Source organism: Salmo trutta, chromosome 33 (genome assembly GCF_901001165.1).
Source record: "Salmo trutta chromosome 33, fSalTru1.1, whole genome shotgun sequence".
In the NCBI taxonomy this organism is placed as follows: Eukaryota; Metazoa; Chordata; class Actinopteri; order Salmoniformes; family Salmonidae; genus Salmo; species Salmo trutta.
The window spans coordinates 33,221,705-33,239,454 of NC_042989.1; the positions used below are offsets into that span (position 1 = coordinate 33,221,705).

The 17,750-nt window shown below is 43.3% G+C and overlaps 1 protein-coding gene across 3 annotated transcripts in view; it reads left to right on the forward strand.

Annotated features, from left to right (window-relative positions):
* si:ch211-15d5.11 (nuclear receptor coactivator 7) overlaps positions 1 to 17,750 on the forward strand; it is a 28,051-nt gene that overhangs the window by 2,048 nt on the left and 8,253 nt on the right. For 2 of the 3 annotated variants that reach the window (XM_029730670.1, XM_029730671.1), the window contains exons 3-10: positions 2,370 to 2,560; positions 3,991 to 4,070; positions 9,691 to 9,801; positions 10,392 to 10,565; positions 11,241 to 11,372; positions 16,514 to 16,698; positions 16,996 to 17,411; positions 17,577 to 17,739. In XM_029730670.1, the coding sequence (XP_029586530.1) occupies positions 2,370 to 2,560; positions 3,991 to 4,070; positions 9,691 to 9,801; positions 10,392 to 10,565; positions 11,241 to 11,372; positions 16,514 to 16,698; positions 16,996 to 17,411; positions 17,577 to 17,739 (1,452 nt within the window). Of the gene's footprint in view, positions 1 to 2,369; positions 2,561 to 3,139; positions 3,198 to 3,990; positions 4,071 to 9,690; positions 9,802 to 10,391; positions 10,566 to 11,240; positions 11,373 to 16,513; positions 16,699 to 16,995; positions 17,412 to 17,576; positions 17,740 to 17,750 lie in introns of those variants that run through there. The other variant, XM_029730672.1, reaches the window with a different exon arrangement.

Genomic DNA, 17,750 nt, shown 5'->3' on the forward strand with positions numbered 1-17,750 from the left:
ATGAAGAAAAGCACAGCTTAGACTTGTTGTGAGAGAGGCGTTGTTTAGTTATTCCCAGAATGTGTCAGCCAATACAGTGCTTCTCTCCTGACATGTTCTGTTTCTCTCCTGAGATGTTGAGGTGAAAGGAGCACTGCAGCACAAAACAGGAGATGTACGGTGCATTCGGAAAGTATTTAGACCCCTTCCCTTATTCCACATTTTGTTACGTTACAGCCTTATTCTAAAATTGATAAAATAAATATTTTCTCTCATCAATCTATACACAATACCACATAATGACAAAGCAAAAACAGGTTCATAGAAAGTTTTGCAAATGTATCAGAGCCTTTGCTATGAGACTCGAAATTGAGCTCAGGTGCATCATGTTTCCATTGATCATCCTTGAGATGTTTCTACAACTTGATTGTAGTCCACCTGTGATAAATTCTATTCATTGGACATGATTTGGAAAGGCACACACCTGTCTATATAAGGTCCCACAGTTGACAGTGCATGTCAGAGCAAAAACCAAGCCATGAGGTCGAAGGAATTGTCCGTAGAGTTCCGAGACAGGATTGTGTCAAGGCACAGATCTGGTGAAGGGTACCAAAAAATGTCTGCAGCATTGAAGGTCCCCAAGAACACAGTGGCCTCCATCATTCTTAAATGTAAGAAGTTTGGAACCACCAAGACTCATCCTAGAGCTGGCCGTGTAACCGATGTGAAATGGCTAGTTAGTTAGCGGTGGTGCGCGCTAATAGCGTTTCAATCGGTGACGTCACTCTCTCTGAGACTTGAAGTAGGGTTTCCCCTTGCATTGCTAAGGGCCGCGGCTTTTGTGGCGCGATGGGTAACGTTGCTTCGTGGGGTGTCAGTTGTTGATGTGTGCAAGGGTCCCTGGTTCGAGCCCGGGTTGGGGCGAAGAGAGGGACGGAACCTACACTGTTACAGCCGCACGGCCAAACTGAGCAATTGGGGAGGTGACCAAGAACCTGATGGTCACTCTGACAGAGCTCCAGAGCTCTTCTGTGGCGATGGGAGAACCTTCCAGAAGGACAACCATTTCTGCAGCACTCCAACAAACAGGCCTTTATGGTAGAATGGCCAGACAGAAGCCACACCTCAGTAAAAGGCACATGACAGCTGGCTTGGAGTTTGCTAAAAGGCACCTAAAGGACTCTCAGACCATGAGAAACAAGATTCTCTGGTCTGATGAAACCAAGATTGAACTCTATTGCCTGAATGCCAAGCATCACGTCTGGAGGAAACCTGGCACCATCCCTACGGTGAAGAATGGTGGTAGCAGCATCATGCTGTGGGGATGTTTTTCAGTGGCATGGACTGGGAGACTAGTCAGGATCGAGGGAAAGATGAACGGCGCAAAGTACAGAGAGATCCTTGATGAAAACCTGTTCCAGAGCTCTCAGGACCTCAGACTGGGGCGACGGTTCACCTTCCAACAGGACAGTGACCCTAAGCACACAGCCAAGACTACGCAGGAGGGGCTTTGGGACAAGTCTCTGAATGTCCTTGTGTGGCCCAACCAGAGCCCAGACTTGAACCCAATCAAACATCTCTGAAGAGACCTGAAAATAGCTGTGCAGCGACACTCCCCATCCAACCTGACAGAGCTTGAGAGGATCTGCAGAGTTGAAGCTTGTGTCATACCCAAGAAGACTCGAGGCTGTAATCGCTGCCAAAGGTGCTTCAACAAAGTTCTGAGTAAAGAGTTTGAATAGTAATGTAAATGTGTTTTATTTTTATTTTTTTCATTTGCAAAAATGTATAAAAAACAATTTTTGCTTTGTCATTATGGGGTTTTGTGTGTAGATTGATGAGGGGAAAAAACTATTTAATTCATTTTAGAATAAGGCTGTAACGTAACAAAATGTGGAAAAAGTCAAGGGGTCTGAATACTTTCTGCATGCACTGTATACGCGTTAGAGCACTCCATCAACATTTTTCATATAGTCACCCTTGTGAATGTACTTTTCCTTTGAAAAAACAAACACAAACAGTCAAGGGCATTACGTGGGAGAGAGGAGTGGAGGTGCTTGCCAGGAACAGCAACAGCCTATTCTGAACTCCCACAATCCTACCAATATACACTGAAACAAAATATAAACGCAACATGCAAGAATTTCAAAGATTTTACTGAGTTACAGTTCATATAAGGAAATCAGTCAATTGAAATGCATTCATTAGGCGCTAATCTATGGATTTCACAGATACCTTTTTAAAAAAGGTATGGGCGTCGATCCATAGCATTCCAAACATGCTCAATGGGTGACATGCCTGGTGAGTTTGCAGGCCATGGAAGAACTGGTACATATTCAGCTTTCAGGAATTGTGTACAGATCCTTGAGACATGTCTGTCTCTCCTCCAGACTGGGGTCCAAGCTCCCTCCTGGTGTTGCTCAGCCCCCCGGCTTCATCGCCGGCCCCTGGGAGACAGGGCCTCAGACCGGCCCAACCAAGGAGGCCAGGGACAGCGGTCAGTCCCACCGTGCCGTGGGGCGTCCCTTTGACCACGTCCGCCACATCCGGAACCCCCAACTGCGCCAGTATTACCTCCAAGGTGAGGTATCTCCTAACATGATTATCTCGATATCTAGGTCAGCCTGTACTTTGTTTGTCCCAGTAGGGGCTTGGTAGCTGCGTTAGTTCCCTATCCAATTATTTATATGGTGTTTATAAATGTGTTGTGTATTTTCATAGCAAACAACCTACAGAATGACAGATAACACACTCAAAGGAAGGTTGGTAAGGAGAATTCCTCTCTGGCATTTATTTATTGGGCTCCCGAATGGCGCAGTGATCTAAGGCACTGCATCTCAGTGGTAGAGGCGTCACTATAGACACCCTGGTTCGAATCCAGGCTGTCTCACAACAGGCCGTGATTGGGAGTCCCATAGGGCGGCGCACAATTGGCCCAGCGTCGTCCGGGTTTGGCCGGTGTAGGCCGTCATTGTAAAAAATAATTTGTTCTTAACTGACTTGCTTAGTTAAATAAAGGTTAAATTAAAAATGTAAATGACTTAAGAGGAATTGCAAAACTGCAGCTAGGAATGCTTGGCAACTTCTCTCAGGATGACATAGATACAAAATACCTATGGTCTCTGTCACTCAGAAACATTCACTCATAAGCACATGATCCTATTGTCATTTCCTCATGCCATCCATATCTGAGGGGACAGGTTTCGCCAACACTCACAGTAAGACAACAGTGATTCTGAATGTGCTTGTCTGTGGGTAAATGGCTTATTTTCGAGTCCCTTTTACAGAACACAGCATTATGCTTTTAGTGATATCTATTTAGATACGATTATTAGTATACCTGAAAAATCACTTGTGTAAAATCTGTTAACTTACTTGTAACAAATCATGTTTGTGACATGTAATTGGGAGCATTTTCACCATAGCTCAAATACTTATGACTTCTTGTTCTCCCTAAATCTGATTATGCATTTTTGTAATAAGTCGCCCCCTTGACACGAGGAAGCAATTATCCAAGAACTGTAGAGGTGCAAGATGCCTTCTGCCTCACGTATTCTAGATTGTAGTATTTCTTTCGGATTATATTCAGTACCGAGGGCACCCACACAGAACTTTGATATTCTATTTGGGGATTTTACTTCTGGTCTGGCCTAGGTTGTAGCACAAGTGTACACATGCTGTGTGTCAGCGCCAACATAGCTGCCTTGTTGCTGGCAGGCCTGACATTCAAGGAGAATCCTCAGTACCTTAATAAATCTCCAAAACATCCAAAATGCCTCATGTAGGTATTAGAGAGCAGAGAGCAGTGCCACATTTTGTAAAGATGCACGCCACACACAGGGCTAGATTTAAGAGGAGGAAGTTGTTTTGCATTAATTAAAATGATTTACAGGACCGCAAACAAGTAGATTTGGAGAAACAGCTGTTGGATTTCAGGAGCAGAGAGAATTGGTGGAAAGAGTCATCATCTATCGCTTATCAACACAATGTTTTTACATCTTGCCTTCGTAGAAGCTACATGGGTGCCAGAGGGCGCCACAGCTAAATCCAGAGAAGAGGGTCAACCGTCTGATGACAAAGCAGACTATATGGTGAGTCACAATCTCATGTAGACCTACTCGTAGATCAATAATGATAACATATTTAAGACCTGCTTTACCCACACACTTGATAACCGATACATTGCATAATACTGTATATATGGTAATGAAAGATGCTGATAATAAATGTTCAAAGGTCAGACAAGCTGTATTTCAGTGAAACAGAGTTCAGAGATCAGTCCCAGATCTTCCCCTATTTCAATGGGTATCCACCGGTATATTCAGAAGCTCTACAACAGTTATAATGGGAGGACAGTGTGTTCCAAGGTATGTGATGAAAATAAATGCTGGTAATTCTATTATATACAGATTTAGAAGCTTCTATTACTACAGCTTTTAAACGTTGTTATCAGATCATGTCTTTCGTAAAGCAGATATGGATATGTGGAACTACTGTAGTAACTTAAAAATACTTAAAAAATCAAGGCAAAACCATATATTCAATAACTTTTTGGGGGTGTCTAGAAAATCCCTTTCTAATGCATATCTGTCTAGAAAATATACATTGAAAAGATATACAGCATATTAAGAAACTTTTAAGGACCAGTGTTGCTCTGAATCTGGAATCATAGTGTGACAATGATGTTAGAGTGTGTTGATAACTGAACTCGGACAGAATATGTAAAGTAGACAGAATGTCTATAATCCATTTAGACCCTTTGTATTCTTTGCAGTTAGGTACTTGGATTATAGACTTGTTTTACAGTTATGGAAATATGAATGAGTTCCATGTCTATCTGTCATGTAGGATGTGAAGTGGATTCACTAAACCAGTGTTAAAATAATGCCGAACTTGGAGCCTGTATCACTATGGCTCGCCATCAGTTTAAAAATGTTTTAATACTCAACACACACACGGAAGGCATATTTTCAACAGTATAGTTTGCAAGCTCGCACACACATAGCTGTGCGTGAATAATGACTGCATGCAGGTGCACAACTTTAGTTTTAGAAGTGGAGGGGACATCATCTGGCAGAGGGTCCTCCCTCAGAATGTTTTAGGGCATCTAAAGCTAATTTCCTGCATTCCTACTAGGTCTGTCCCCGACTATCCATCAATTGGTAAAATTGTTAAAACCTGTATTTTTCCATAGGCATATGTATGTATGTATGTATGTATGTATGTATGTATGTATGTATGTATGTATGTATGTATGTATTTTTTTTGTTGTTAATTTTTTTACCTTTTTTATTTATACAGGTTTTTCTCATTGAGATAATATCTCTTTTCCAAGAGAGACCTGGTCCAATAGCAGCAGTGGGAACAATGTTTCAGACAAAACAACTTACATACACTAACACAACATTAAACACAACTATAAACACACATACACTAACACAACATTAAACACAACTATAAACACACATACAATACAACAAAAACATTTTATATTTAAAACACGAAACTCTTGACTAAAAACAGCTGGTCTAAAAACAATTACACTCTTCTATGATATATACATCGATCAAGTGTTTAAACTCCACCAACGAAACTAGATCATCAAATTTTATATTCAGGATAGAATTCCAGGACCATGGTGCTAAGTAACTAAAACTATTTCTACCATCACATAATTTTTGGTACTGTTAGAAGCAAATGAGAATTGTACCGTAATTGTCATTTATTTACCGACCTGACTAAAAAAGAACCAAGATGATAAAATTGCATTTTACCCAATATGGCCTTATAAATCAGTGTATACCAGTGTTTAAGCCTACGCAAGGTCAATGACGACCATCCAACAGCACTGTAGAGATCACAATGATGTGTTAGACGTTTTGATTTGTAATGAACCTGAGGGCTGCATGATACACTGAATCAGGTGCTCTCAGGGTAGTGGCTGAGGCCTGCATGTGTGTTTTAATAAAGTCAACTGATGCTTTATGCACGCACACAAATGACTTGAGGGAGCCAGAGATCAAGACAGCATAACCAGAAGAAACAAAACCTGTTCCCGACCTGCCTTCTCCTGCTGCTGGTGGCCTTGGCAGAGTTACTCTCCTGAAGTTGCCGGTAATAGACTATACCAGCGGTGGGCAACCTTTTCCATATGGAGTGCCTGATTATTGTACTATTTCTACCAATCTGCATACCAGTTATGATTTTCATATGCACATTTTCATGGAACAGTTTCATTTAATTTATATTAGTCTTTGTATCTCACAATCATTGTCTATGGTTAATCTACATTCTATCTAAATGAAAATTAAAGTAACTTTTATTGCCATTGCCAATTATCTAATACATAATAACCCACATAAAGCCAACACAAAAACATTGCAGCCTGCAGGTAGAAAATATCCTGATAAAAATAAATATCCTATAAATCACATTGGCTACGCATGGCCTGTCTGCAACAATCTTGAAACATTGTATCAACTCGGTCACCCAAAAACTTATACCAGCAAACTTTAAGCATTGTATAAAATATTCTGGGCCCTCAGTTTCCCACTCCAGTGAGCTCGGGAGAGACACAGCTGTAGGTGCAAGGGATGAGAAGTAATCAGGTATTTTATGACATTTCCACTGGATCAGAGAATTACATTTTTCCCTTTCATGCCGAGTGGTTATCAAAAGGGAGAGAGCTGGAAATACCGTTCAAGTAGTTTGAGAATCATTCTCAATTGATTCTAAAAACAGACTTTGTTTACTTGCTGTATGAGGTGAATATAAATTACTTTGAGAAACGCCACAGCTCATTAATGGTGGTGAGTTAAGACAATCAGAAATATTGTTAGACATCCCCAAAATGGGCACTTTTATCGGCCTACATTTGCGCGCAGGCCAGGTAGACTAGTCCTACTTCTATATGTGGAATCATGTGCTTATTCAACCTTGACAAAAGCATTTCAAACAAAGGACGATGAATAAATTGACAACTCATAAATGTGATGAAATTAACAACAACTTGTTTCTCACAAGTGTAGCATAGGTTGTGAGTTCTGCATAAAACACATGTCCACTCCGACAATGAGAACGGTAAATGATTGGAATAATAATCTATTGAATGCATTAACAGAAATTACCATTACCAAACAAATATTTCAGATTAGAAATTATGTGAATTAAAGGTAAATGTTGGCTACTATTGGTGATGTATGTAATGGGGAAGTGATAGACGTAGCAAGCAAGGAAGTTATGAAACAATGAATACTCACAAAATGGCAGGAGAGAGAGCGCATTCTGGAGAGAGACGTGCCTTGTGCATCTGAGCCACAATCCCCATATTCTTGGACCGTGGCATCTCCATGGCCTTCACTAAGACAGGCGCAAATCACAAAGGTGTCTCGTGTGCAATGACATTTTTGTTTCTATTTGCGACTGCTCGACTAAGAAAATCTCATGTTTTCAATACAGACCCCTTTTGTCATACAGTAGGCTATTCCATATAAGGCACCCAGACCTTATGAAAGTTGCACAGTGTACCCTTAATCTAGTAATACATCAAATCTAGTGATACATAGCTTGACATTTCTGCCATCCATTGTGATATTGTGGGAGGATAACCAACCTTCCAATTAATGGCAATGCATTTCTTACCTGCTATAAATGCTAGGTTCTTCTGATAACAGTCTTCAGTATCAACATTTCCAAGCAATCAAAAACAGGAAGAAGGGAGAATCTGTAGACATGCTGATCTTGTGAGCCTTCACAAGATCGTAAAATAATGCAAATATGTCCCCTTTTGTGTTTTACACCTCCAGCAGAGGAATTACATTTCTGAGTGGAATTACATTTCTGAGTGCATGTATTTCAGTTTCACTGGCATACAGGATGTTCAATGGATGGTCTGAAACTGCAGTAATTTATGTCTGAGATTATATGAACATGACTGGGCATTCAAACATATCTGTATCCATTCATCATCATCATCATCATCATCAATATTGTGTTGTGTACTTACTGTGCACCATGACAGTGTAGTCTGTAGATATGTTTATACCGTGTAAGTGTGAAAAGTAGGGAATTAGCACTGGAAACTGACAGATCAATAACGTTACATTGCTATACTGACAACAAAAAAACTCAGTGCGCCAGCAAAAAACGTCAGAATATCAGTCTTTCATTGTTTTGCCGCAGGTTTCATTGTTTGATTCAGATCTGATGTGATTGGAGCAAAACTAATACCTAAAGTTAGTGAGCTAGCTAGCTAGCTAGCTAATCTTAGCCAAGATTTGGCAGGCTCTAATGGTACATCAACTGGCAAAAACTAGCCAAGTTAATTTACTTCTATTGAAACGGGACAAAAAGGCTACAAAACATTTCTATACACACAACAGCTGTTAGATACTGCTATCTGACAGATAGCTAGAGGCAAGAGCTGAACTGTCCATGGTAGCTACCACCGAGCTAGTTCATTCTCTTCAGACAGAAGTTTAGTCAGAGGGGATGAATTAATTAGCTAACGTTACATGTCAATTACACTACTAGCTCAGCACTGGGAATAAGCACTTTTTTTCTGTTAAGTCAAACAGAAGTTACTTTGCCAGCTACGTCAGTCAAATAAAGAGTAGCCAGTTTCTGCTCTGCTTGCTTTTACAACTTTTACAACACACAGACAGCATCTGCAGAAAGTAGCACCGTGCTGGTCAGAAGCTTTGCTTTCACACAGCCTGTCTGCATGCTCTGTGGTGTCTGCGCGGTCCTAAATCTAGCTGGCTGTAACCGCCAAACAGCCTACCGGACCGCTCTGAGGCGTCCACATGGTCCTAAAGCACACCGAAGCCGCTTTTTTGTATTACAGTGCAATGATATAACTGCAATGATAAAAAATGCAATTTTAGAATGTGGTGGGGGTTATGTCCCCAGTGAAAGTTGTGCCCCTGTCTGCATGGAGTCTGTCAAGCGTTAGGAACGTAATTTAGGTCAATGGGCCCCATCTGTCAATAGCTGAGTTTTGGTTGTGTTGTGTGGGAGGCAGCGGCTGGAGGATTAGCATGATATTATTGGGCTTGCCAGGGGGCTGTGGCGCTTCAGCAAGACAACACCTACCTACCTACCTACCTACCTACCGACACAGCAGTGGTGTTCACTAATCTGTAATGATATTTTAACTTTGAACTTTCTTCAAACTACAAATCTACCATTCCAGTGTTTTTCTTGCTATACTTTATTTACTTTGCCACCATGGCATTTTTTTTTGCCTTTACCTCCCTTATCTCACATCATTTGCTCACATTGTATATAGTCTTATTTTTTTCTACTGCATCATTGATTGTATGTTGTTTTACTCCATGTGTAACTCTGTGTAGTTGTATGTTGTCGAACTGCTTTGCTTTATCTTGGTCAGGTCGCAATTGTAAATGAGAACTTGTTCTCAACTTGCCTACCTGGTTAAATAAAGGTGAAATAAAAATAAAATAAAAAAAATGATAGGTGTAGTAGTAAGTAGCCTTACACAAGCCTTGACTGGTGTGAGCCAGAACACCTCATAGGGCAGGAGCCCTACCTCCTGTTTCTGTAATCATAGGTGTAGATCCAGCTAATAAGCATTCTGAAAATAAGTAGGCCTCGATCTCAAATTATTGGAAAAGATTGGTATTATTTAGTCTGATTGTATTTTCATATTGGAGTACCTAACGTGGATTTCTGCACTGTGTGTACTCACAGGCCCACCATGAAGACACTGTGTTCAGTGTCACCTCCAAGTACAGTAGCATGGGAGATCAGACCAAGCTGAACAGGCATCTCTCCACCTCCTCCTCCCTCATCTCCCGGCAGGTAAGAAAAAGTCACCATGGTTCCCAACCTTATCAGATGCTACATACATGCATACATACAGTATATGACACTGGTATCTTCTGTCGTTGTATCAGCATTCTGAACGTTATCTTCACCGAGAGATGTGACAGGTTATTTCTGTCACATTTCACGGTGAGGAGACCTGACACACTAATTGCAGGCCTGCGGGTATGATCAGCTTCATACCATTTGAAGAGAAATGGACAAAATGTACATTGTCATCTTTTATCTCCATACTTGTGCTTTTTTTTCCAGTATAATGATCAAAAGTCAGCATAGTGACATTATATGTTGCTGTTTTGTTTGTCCCTTCCACTATGGATTTGACATGCAAAGTGAGTGACAGAGCATAGCTTTCACCACATGGCATTCTGGGAAAACCTATTTGCATGGTTACCACTCAAGCGTCCATCCCTCCACTCCAGTAGGCTACAGAGGAGACCACAGATGTAAAGTTCAGTTAGAAAGAGGAAGTGGGAGGTCCTAGACTTGGCAGAGTATTATTAACAGCAGTGCTTGAGTTTGTGTTGTTCTGTGTTGTGATGTTTCTCCGCTCTTCCATTTTGAAGCACCTCCGCGTTCCCAAGAGTAAAGGCTCTGGCCAAGGCTCATCTCCCGTGGCGACGCACCCTGACCCCGACCTCAGGCTGGAGCCAGAGTTGGACACTGACCCAGGGCTTTCTCCGGCCCCATCGCCCAGCCCTCACTCCCTGTCACCGGACGCAGAGTATGACAAGTTACTGGTAAGGACAATGTGGATGAATTTATTCCACAATCCACACAGAAGAGGAAGTACATTTAACAATGTTTTTAAATGATTTAACCATGTTTTTCTGTGTCATGTCAGGCCTTTAATGGAGTGTGTTATTGCTTTTGGTGTGGTGAACCTGCCTGTTCTTGTTAAGAGAGGCTAAACTAGCTTAGCAGAGCTGAAATTGTTCAATAGAACAAGAGTCAATGCAGGACTGGAAAAACCTTTAGCTAATGGCAATGATTGATTGTTTCTTCAAATGCTGTTCTTTTGGAAGCTGCTTAGTTAGCTTTCAATGCAAAGCACTGTTTTAACGAGTGGATAATGCCTTCTTTAAACACTGCTAACTTTTATTTTCATTTTATTTAACCTTTATTTAACTAGGCAAGTCAGTTAAGAACAAATTCTTATTTTACAATGCGGGCCTACCCTGGCCAAACCCTCCCCTAATAAACCTGGACGACGCTGGGCCAATTGTGCACCGCCCTATGGGACTCACAATCACGGCCGGTTGTGATACAACCCGGGATCGAGCCAGGGTCTGTAGTGACGCCTCTAGTACTGAGATGCAATGCCTTAGACCGCTGCGCCACTAGACTTTAAAAAAGTGAATTTCCTCTGCTGTGTTTAAAAATAAAAAAAACTGTGCTTGCTTTGATTCTCATAGGATGTGGAGGCGGTGCAAATGCCTGATGGACAGCTCTGCCTACTGGCCCTCCTACCTGAGTGTTCCCTGGGGGAGGGGCCAGCGGCCATGCCGTACCTCAAGCTCTTCTGCCGCTACATCACTGACCGCAAGGTGGGTGGAGACGAGTCATTCTCGCTCACTCCTCTCTAACCTCTTGCTGACCTCTGTTTCACCACCCACTCACCTCTGTTTCACCACCCACTCACCTCTCTCACCACCCACTCACCTCTCTCACCCCTAGCATTAACAACATAGATGGAAAGCTACTGAGGATGGTAGCTGACTCTATAGCCACTCCTAACTGTCATATCTTTAAATCTGAGCCTAGAGGAATGTCTTTGTCCTCAAACCTGGAAGGAAGCTAAAGTCATTCCGCTACCCAAGAATGGTAAAGCGCCCTTTACTAGTTCTAACAGCCGGCCAATCACTTGCTGCCGGCTCTTAGCAAACTTTTGGGGGATTGTTTTTGTGGACCAGATACAATGCTACTGTATTTCTCTGTGTTTCTCTGACTTTCCACATGCTTCCAGAGAAGGGCACTCAACATGTACTGCACTGACACAAATGACTGATGATTGGCTGAAAGAAATTGGTAATAAGAAGATTGTTGGAGCTGTATTGTTAGACTTCATTGCAGCCTTTGATATTATTGACCATAATCTGTTATTAGAAAAACATATGTGCTATGCCTTTACATCCTCGACCATATTATGGGTTGAGAGCCATCTATCCAATAGAACAGAGGGTTTTATTGAATGGAAGCTTCTCTAATGGTAAACATGTAAAGTGTGGCATTTCACTAGGCCCTCTAATTATCTATCACTAGCATGTCACCTTAGACTGTAAATTGTTAAGGTCAAGGCATATTGATTCAATTGTTGTAGAGATACTCAGCATTTTTAACACCACAGTCGACCAAAAAAGTCCTGCAGGCTCTAGTTTGATCTAATCTTGAATATTGCCCGGTGATATGGTCAAGTGCTGCAAAGAAGGACCTAGAAAAGCTGCAACTGGCCCAGAACAGAGCAGCACGTCTTGCCCTTCTATGTACAGAGGGCTAATGTCCACAGTATGGCTCAAAGTAGAGGAGAGATTGATTTTGGGTTGGGTGGTATCTAGATGGTGTCCAGATTTTCCTACCGTCATATTGTTTCTGTACCATACCTGCATTTACAGTATTACCAGAGGTGCACACAAGGGGCACTATATATATATATAAACAAACGCTGGATATAATTTATTTGATATATCTTAGATTTCTTATAGTTATACTGAATTTATAGTTAAACTCAGCAAAAAAAGAACGTCCCTTTTTCAGGACCCTGTCTTTCGACGATGATTCGTAGAAATCCAAATAACTTCACAGATCTTCATTGTAAAGGGTTTAAACACTGTTTCCCATGCTTGTTCAATGAACCATAAACAATTAATGAACATGCACCTGTGGAACGGTCGTTAAGACACTAACAGCTTGCAGATGGTAGGCAATTAAGGTTACAGTAATGAAACTTAGAACACTCAAGAGGCCTTTCTACTGACTCTGAAAAACACCAAAAGAAAGATGCCCAGGGTCCCTGCTCGTCTGCGTGAACGTGCCTTTGGCATGCTGCAAGGAGGCATGAGGACTGCAGATGTGGCCAGGGCAATAAATTGCAATGTCCGTAGTGTGAGACGCCTTAGACAGCGCTACAGGGAGACATGACGGACAGCTGATTGTCCTCGCAGTGTCAGACCACGTGTAACAACACCTGCACCTGTACATCTGAACATCACACCTGCGGGACAGGTAGAGGAGGGCAACAACAACTGCCCAAGTTACACCAGGAACGCACAATCCCTCCATCAGTGCTCAGGCGGTCCGCAATAGGCTGAGAGAGGCTGGACTGAGGGCTTGTAGGCCTGTTGTAAGGAAGGTCCTCACCAGACATCACCGGCAACAACATCGCCTATGGGCACAAACCCACCGTCGCTGGATCAGACAGGACTGGCAAAAAGTGCTCTTCACTGATGAGTCGCGGTTTTGTCTCACCAGGGGTGATGGTCGGATTCGCGTTTATCGTCGAAGGAATGAGCGTTACACCGAGGCCTGAACTCTGGAGCGGGATCGATTTGGAGGTGGAGGGTCCGTCATGGTCTGGGGCGGTGTGTCACAGCATCATCGGACTGAGCTTGTTGTCATTGCAGGCAATCTCAAAGCTTGCGTTACAGGGAAGACATCCTCCTCCCTCACGTGGTACCCTTCCTGCAGGCTCATCCTGACATGACCCTCCAGCATGACAATACCACCAGCCATACTGCTCATTCTGTGTGTGATATTTCCTGCAAGACAGAAATGTCAGTGTTCTGCCATGGCCAGCGGAGAGCCCGGATCTCAATCCCATTGCACACGTCTGGGACCTGTTGGATCGGAGGGTGAGGGCTAGCGCCATTCCCCCCCCAGAAATGTCCAGGAACTTGCAGGTGCCTTGGTGGAAGAGTGGGGTAACATCTCACAGCAAAAACTGGCAAATTTGATGCAGTCCATGAGGAAGAGATGCACTGCAGATACTGAATGTAGCTGGTGGCCACACCAGATACTGACTGTTACTTTTGATTTTGACCCCCTCCATTGTTCAGGGACACATTATTCCATTTCTGTTAATCATATGTCTGTGGAACTTGTTCAGTTTATGTCTCAGTTGTTGAATCTATGTTCATACAAATATTTACACATGTTAAGTTTGCTGAAAATAAACGCAGTTAACAGTGAGAGGACGTTTCTTTTTTACTGAGTTTATAAGCAATGGCGTAGCAAGCACATTATTATACAGTGATGGGAAAAAAGTATTTGATCCCCTGCTGATTTTGTACGTTTGCCCACTGACAAAGAAATGATCAGTCTATAATTTTAATGGTAGGTTTATTTGAACAGTGAGAGACAGAATAACAACAAAGAAATCCAGAAAAACGCATGTCAAAAATGTTATAAATTGATTTGCATTTTAATGAGGGAAATAAGTATTTTACCCCTCTGCAAAACATGACTTAGTACTTGGTGGCAAAACCCTTGTTGGCAATCACAGAGGTCAGACATTTCTTGTAGTTGGCCACCAGGTTTGCACACATCTTAGGAGGGATTTTGTCCCACTCCTCTTTGCAGATCTTCTCCAAGTCATTAAGGTTTCGAGGCTGACATTTGGCAACTCGAACCTTCAGCTCCCTCCACAGATTTTCTATGGGATTAAGGTCTGGAGACTGGCTTGGCCACTCCAGGACCTTATTGTGCTTCTTCTTGAGCCACTCCTTTGTTGCCTTGGCCGTGTGTTTTGGGTCATTGTCGTGCTGGAATACCCATCCACAACCCATTTTCAATGCCCTGGCTGAGGGAAGGAGGTTCTCACCCAAGATTTGACGGTACATGGCCCCGTCCATCGTCCCTTTGATGCGGTGAAGTTGTCCTGTCCCCTTAGCAGAAAAACACCCCCAAAGCATAATGTTTCCACCTCCATGTTTGACATTTACATTTTAGTAATTTAGCAGACGCTCTTATTCAGAGCAACTTACAGTTGTGAATGCATACATTTCATACATTTATTTTTTTGTACTGGCCCCCCGTGGGAATCGAACCCACAACCCTGGCGTTGCACACACCATGCTGGCGTTGCAAACACCATGCTCTACCAACTGAGCCACAGGGAAGACCCGAAAGTATTCCTCACCGTTCTCATTTGACGGTGGGGATGGTGTTCATGGGGTCATAGGCAGCATTCCTCCTCCTCCAAACACGGCGAGTTGAGTTGATGCCAAAGAGCTCCATTTTGGTCTCATCTGACCACAACACTTTCACCCAGTTGTCCTCTGAATCATTCAGATGTTTATTGGCAAACTTCAGATGGGCATATATATGTGCTTTCTTGAGCAGGGGGACCTTGCGGGCACTGCAGGATTTCAGTCCTTCACGGCGTAGTGTGTTACCAATTGTTTTCTTGGTGAATATGGTCCCAGCTGCCTTGAGATCATTGACAAGATCCTCCCGTGTAGTTCTGGGCAGATTCCTCACCGTTCTCATGATCATTGCAACTTCACGAGGTGAGATCTTGCATGGAGCCCCAGGCCGATGGAGATTGACAGATCTTTTCTGTTTCTTCCATTTGTGAATAATCGCACCAACTGTTGTCACCTTCTCACCACGCTGCTTGGTGATGGTCTTGTAGCCCATTCCAGCCTTGTGTAGGTCTACAATCTTGTCCCTGACATCCTTGGAGAGCTCTTTGGTCTTGGCCATGGTGGAGAGTTTGGAATCTGATTGATTGATTGCTTCTGTGGACAGGTGTCTTTTATACAGGTAACAAGCTGAGATTAGGAGCACTCCCTTTAAGAGTGTGCTCCTAATCTCAGTTTGTTACCTGTATAAAAGATACCTGGGAGCCAGAAATCTTTCTGATAGAGAGGGGGTCAAATACTTATTTCCCTCATTAAAATGCAAATCAATTTATAACATTTTTGATATGCGTTTTTCTGGATTTTTTTGTTGTTATTCTGTCTCTCACTGTTCAAATAAACCTACCATTAAAATTATAGACTGATCATTTCTTTGTCAGTGGGCAAAGGTACAAAATCAGCAGGGGATCAAATACTTTTTTCCCTCACTGTATAGAGCCATGATCACATGGAACTCCCTTCCATCTCAAATTACTCAAGCAAACAACACGATAACTAATACAACACAGCACAGCGTCTCTCCCCTATCTATCTGACCAGACCTGGTCCATCACCCAAAGGACATCATGTCAACTTGACACAACTGTAGGAAGCATTGAAGTCCACATTGGCCAGTATCCCTGTGGAACGCTTTCGACACCTTGTAGAGCCCATGCCCCGACGAACTGAGGCTGTTCTCAGGGAAAAATGGGGGGGATGTAACTCAAGATTAGGAATGTGTTCCTAATGTTTTGTACACCCAGTGTATATGTACTAATGTATGTATGCATGGAACTGTTCGTAGAACCTCTTTTGGTTCTATTGTTCTTATTTAAAATGTGTGTAGTACAGTCCTTGAGCTGTTCTTGTCTATTGATGTTCGGTATTATGTCGTGTTTTGTGTGGACCCCAGGAAGAGTAGCTGCTGCTTCAGAAACAGCTAATGGGGATCCTAATAAAATACCTGCTCACCTCTCTCACCTCCCACTCATCTATCTCATCTCTCACCTCTCTTTCTTCACATGCTCACCTGTCTCTCACCCCTCTCTCTCTCCCTCTCTCTCTCTCACCAGGGTGTGGTTTCTGGTATCTTGCTGGTGACATCCAATAAGATGTTCTTTGACCCGTGCAAGACTCACCCGTTGGTGATAGAGCACGGCTGTGAGGAGTACCTGCTGTCCTGCTCAGTGGACAGCCTGGCCTCGGTCTCCTTCTACTCTGACATCTCCCACGTGCACTTCAACTCCTCCACACACAGGTCAGCGCTAAATGGCTATGTGCACGTTCAAGGCACACACCGATTTGGTGTAGCTTAGCACAGATCAACATATGGCCCACTGTTCAGCATCCTACAGCTGTACCATGGCCCACTGTTCAGCATCCTACAGCTGTCATATGGCCCACTGTTCAGCATCCTACAGCTGTCCTTCCTAATATTGAGTTGCACACCCCCCATTCATTTTGTCTTGCCCATTCACCCTCTGAATGACACACATACACAGTCTATGTCTCAATTGTCTCGAGGCTTAAAAAGTATTCTTTAACCTGTTACTAGGTGGAAAGGAACTAAAAACATACAGAAAACTGGCTCCAAAACTGTCAAGATGCTCGAGCAGGGTGGGCGGCGAAGCAGCAGTAGCCCTCCACACCACAAGGGGGAGACTGTCCCAGCACTGGTGTCTGCTGCTACGTCGGAGCTGAGGTCTGACCTGGCTCTGAGCCTGGTCCAGGGGTTCTCTGAGGAAGAGAGGAGCAGTGACATGGCTGAGTGGCAGCTGGAGGGGAAGGGTAGTCCGCTGGAAGAGCTGGTTGTGCAGTCATCCAGGACTGTGGAAGGAGCCGTGTTGAGCAGTGCTGCCACCTTCTGTTGTGGAGGACAAGAGGCAGCAGGGACAGGGAATAAAGTGAGGATGGAGCTGGTGGGCAGAGAGGGGACGAAGAAGCAGCAGTCTGTGAGGAATCAGACACCAGGTAAGGAAAGGAATCAAGTCAATAGGTTTAGATCATGGTTTTATCCCAAGGAGTACTGTTTAGTTCATTTTTCTCCATCCTTCCCTCTCTCTCTTTTCACCTTTCTCTATTTCTCTCTCTCGCTTTCTCTCTCTCTCCCTCATTCTCCCCCTCCCTCTTCTCCAGGCCCCTCTAGACTGTCTTCAGGGACTTCTGGAGGTCTGATGTTTGTCAGGCTGCGACTCCAGCAATCCACTGGGAAGAAGAAAGGTGTGGCTGCAGGCTTGCTGCTGGGGACAAACAAAACCTTACCCCGGAGGGACTCCTGGTTCGCCTTCTCCCAGGAGAGGTAACCGTCTG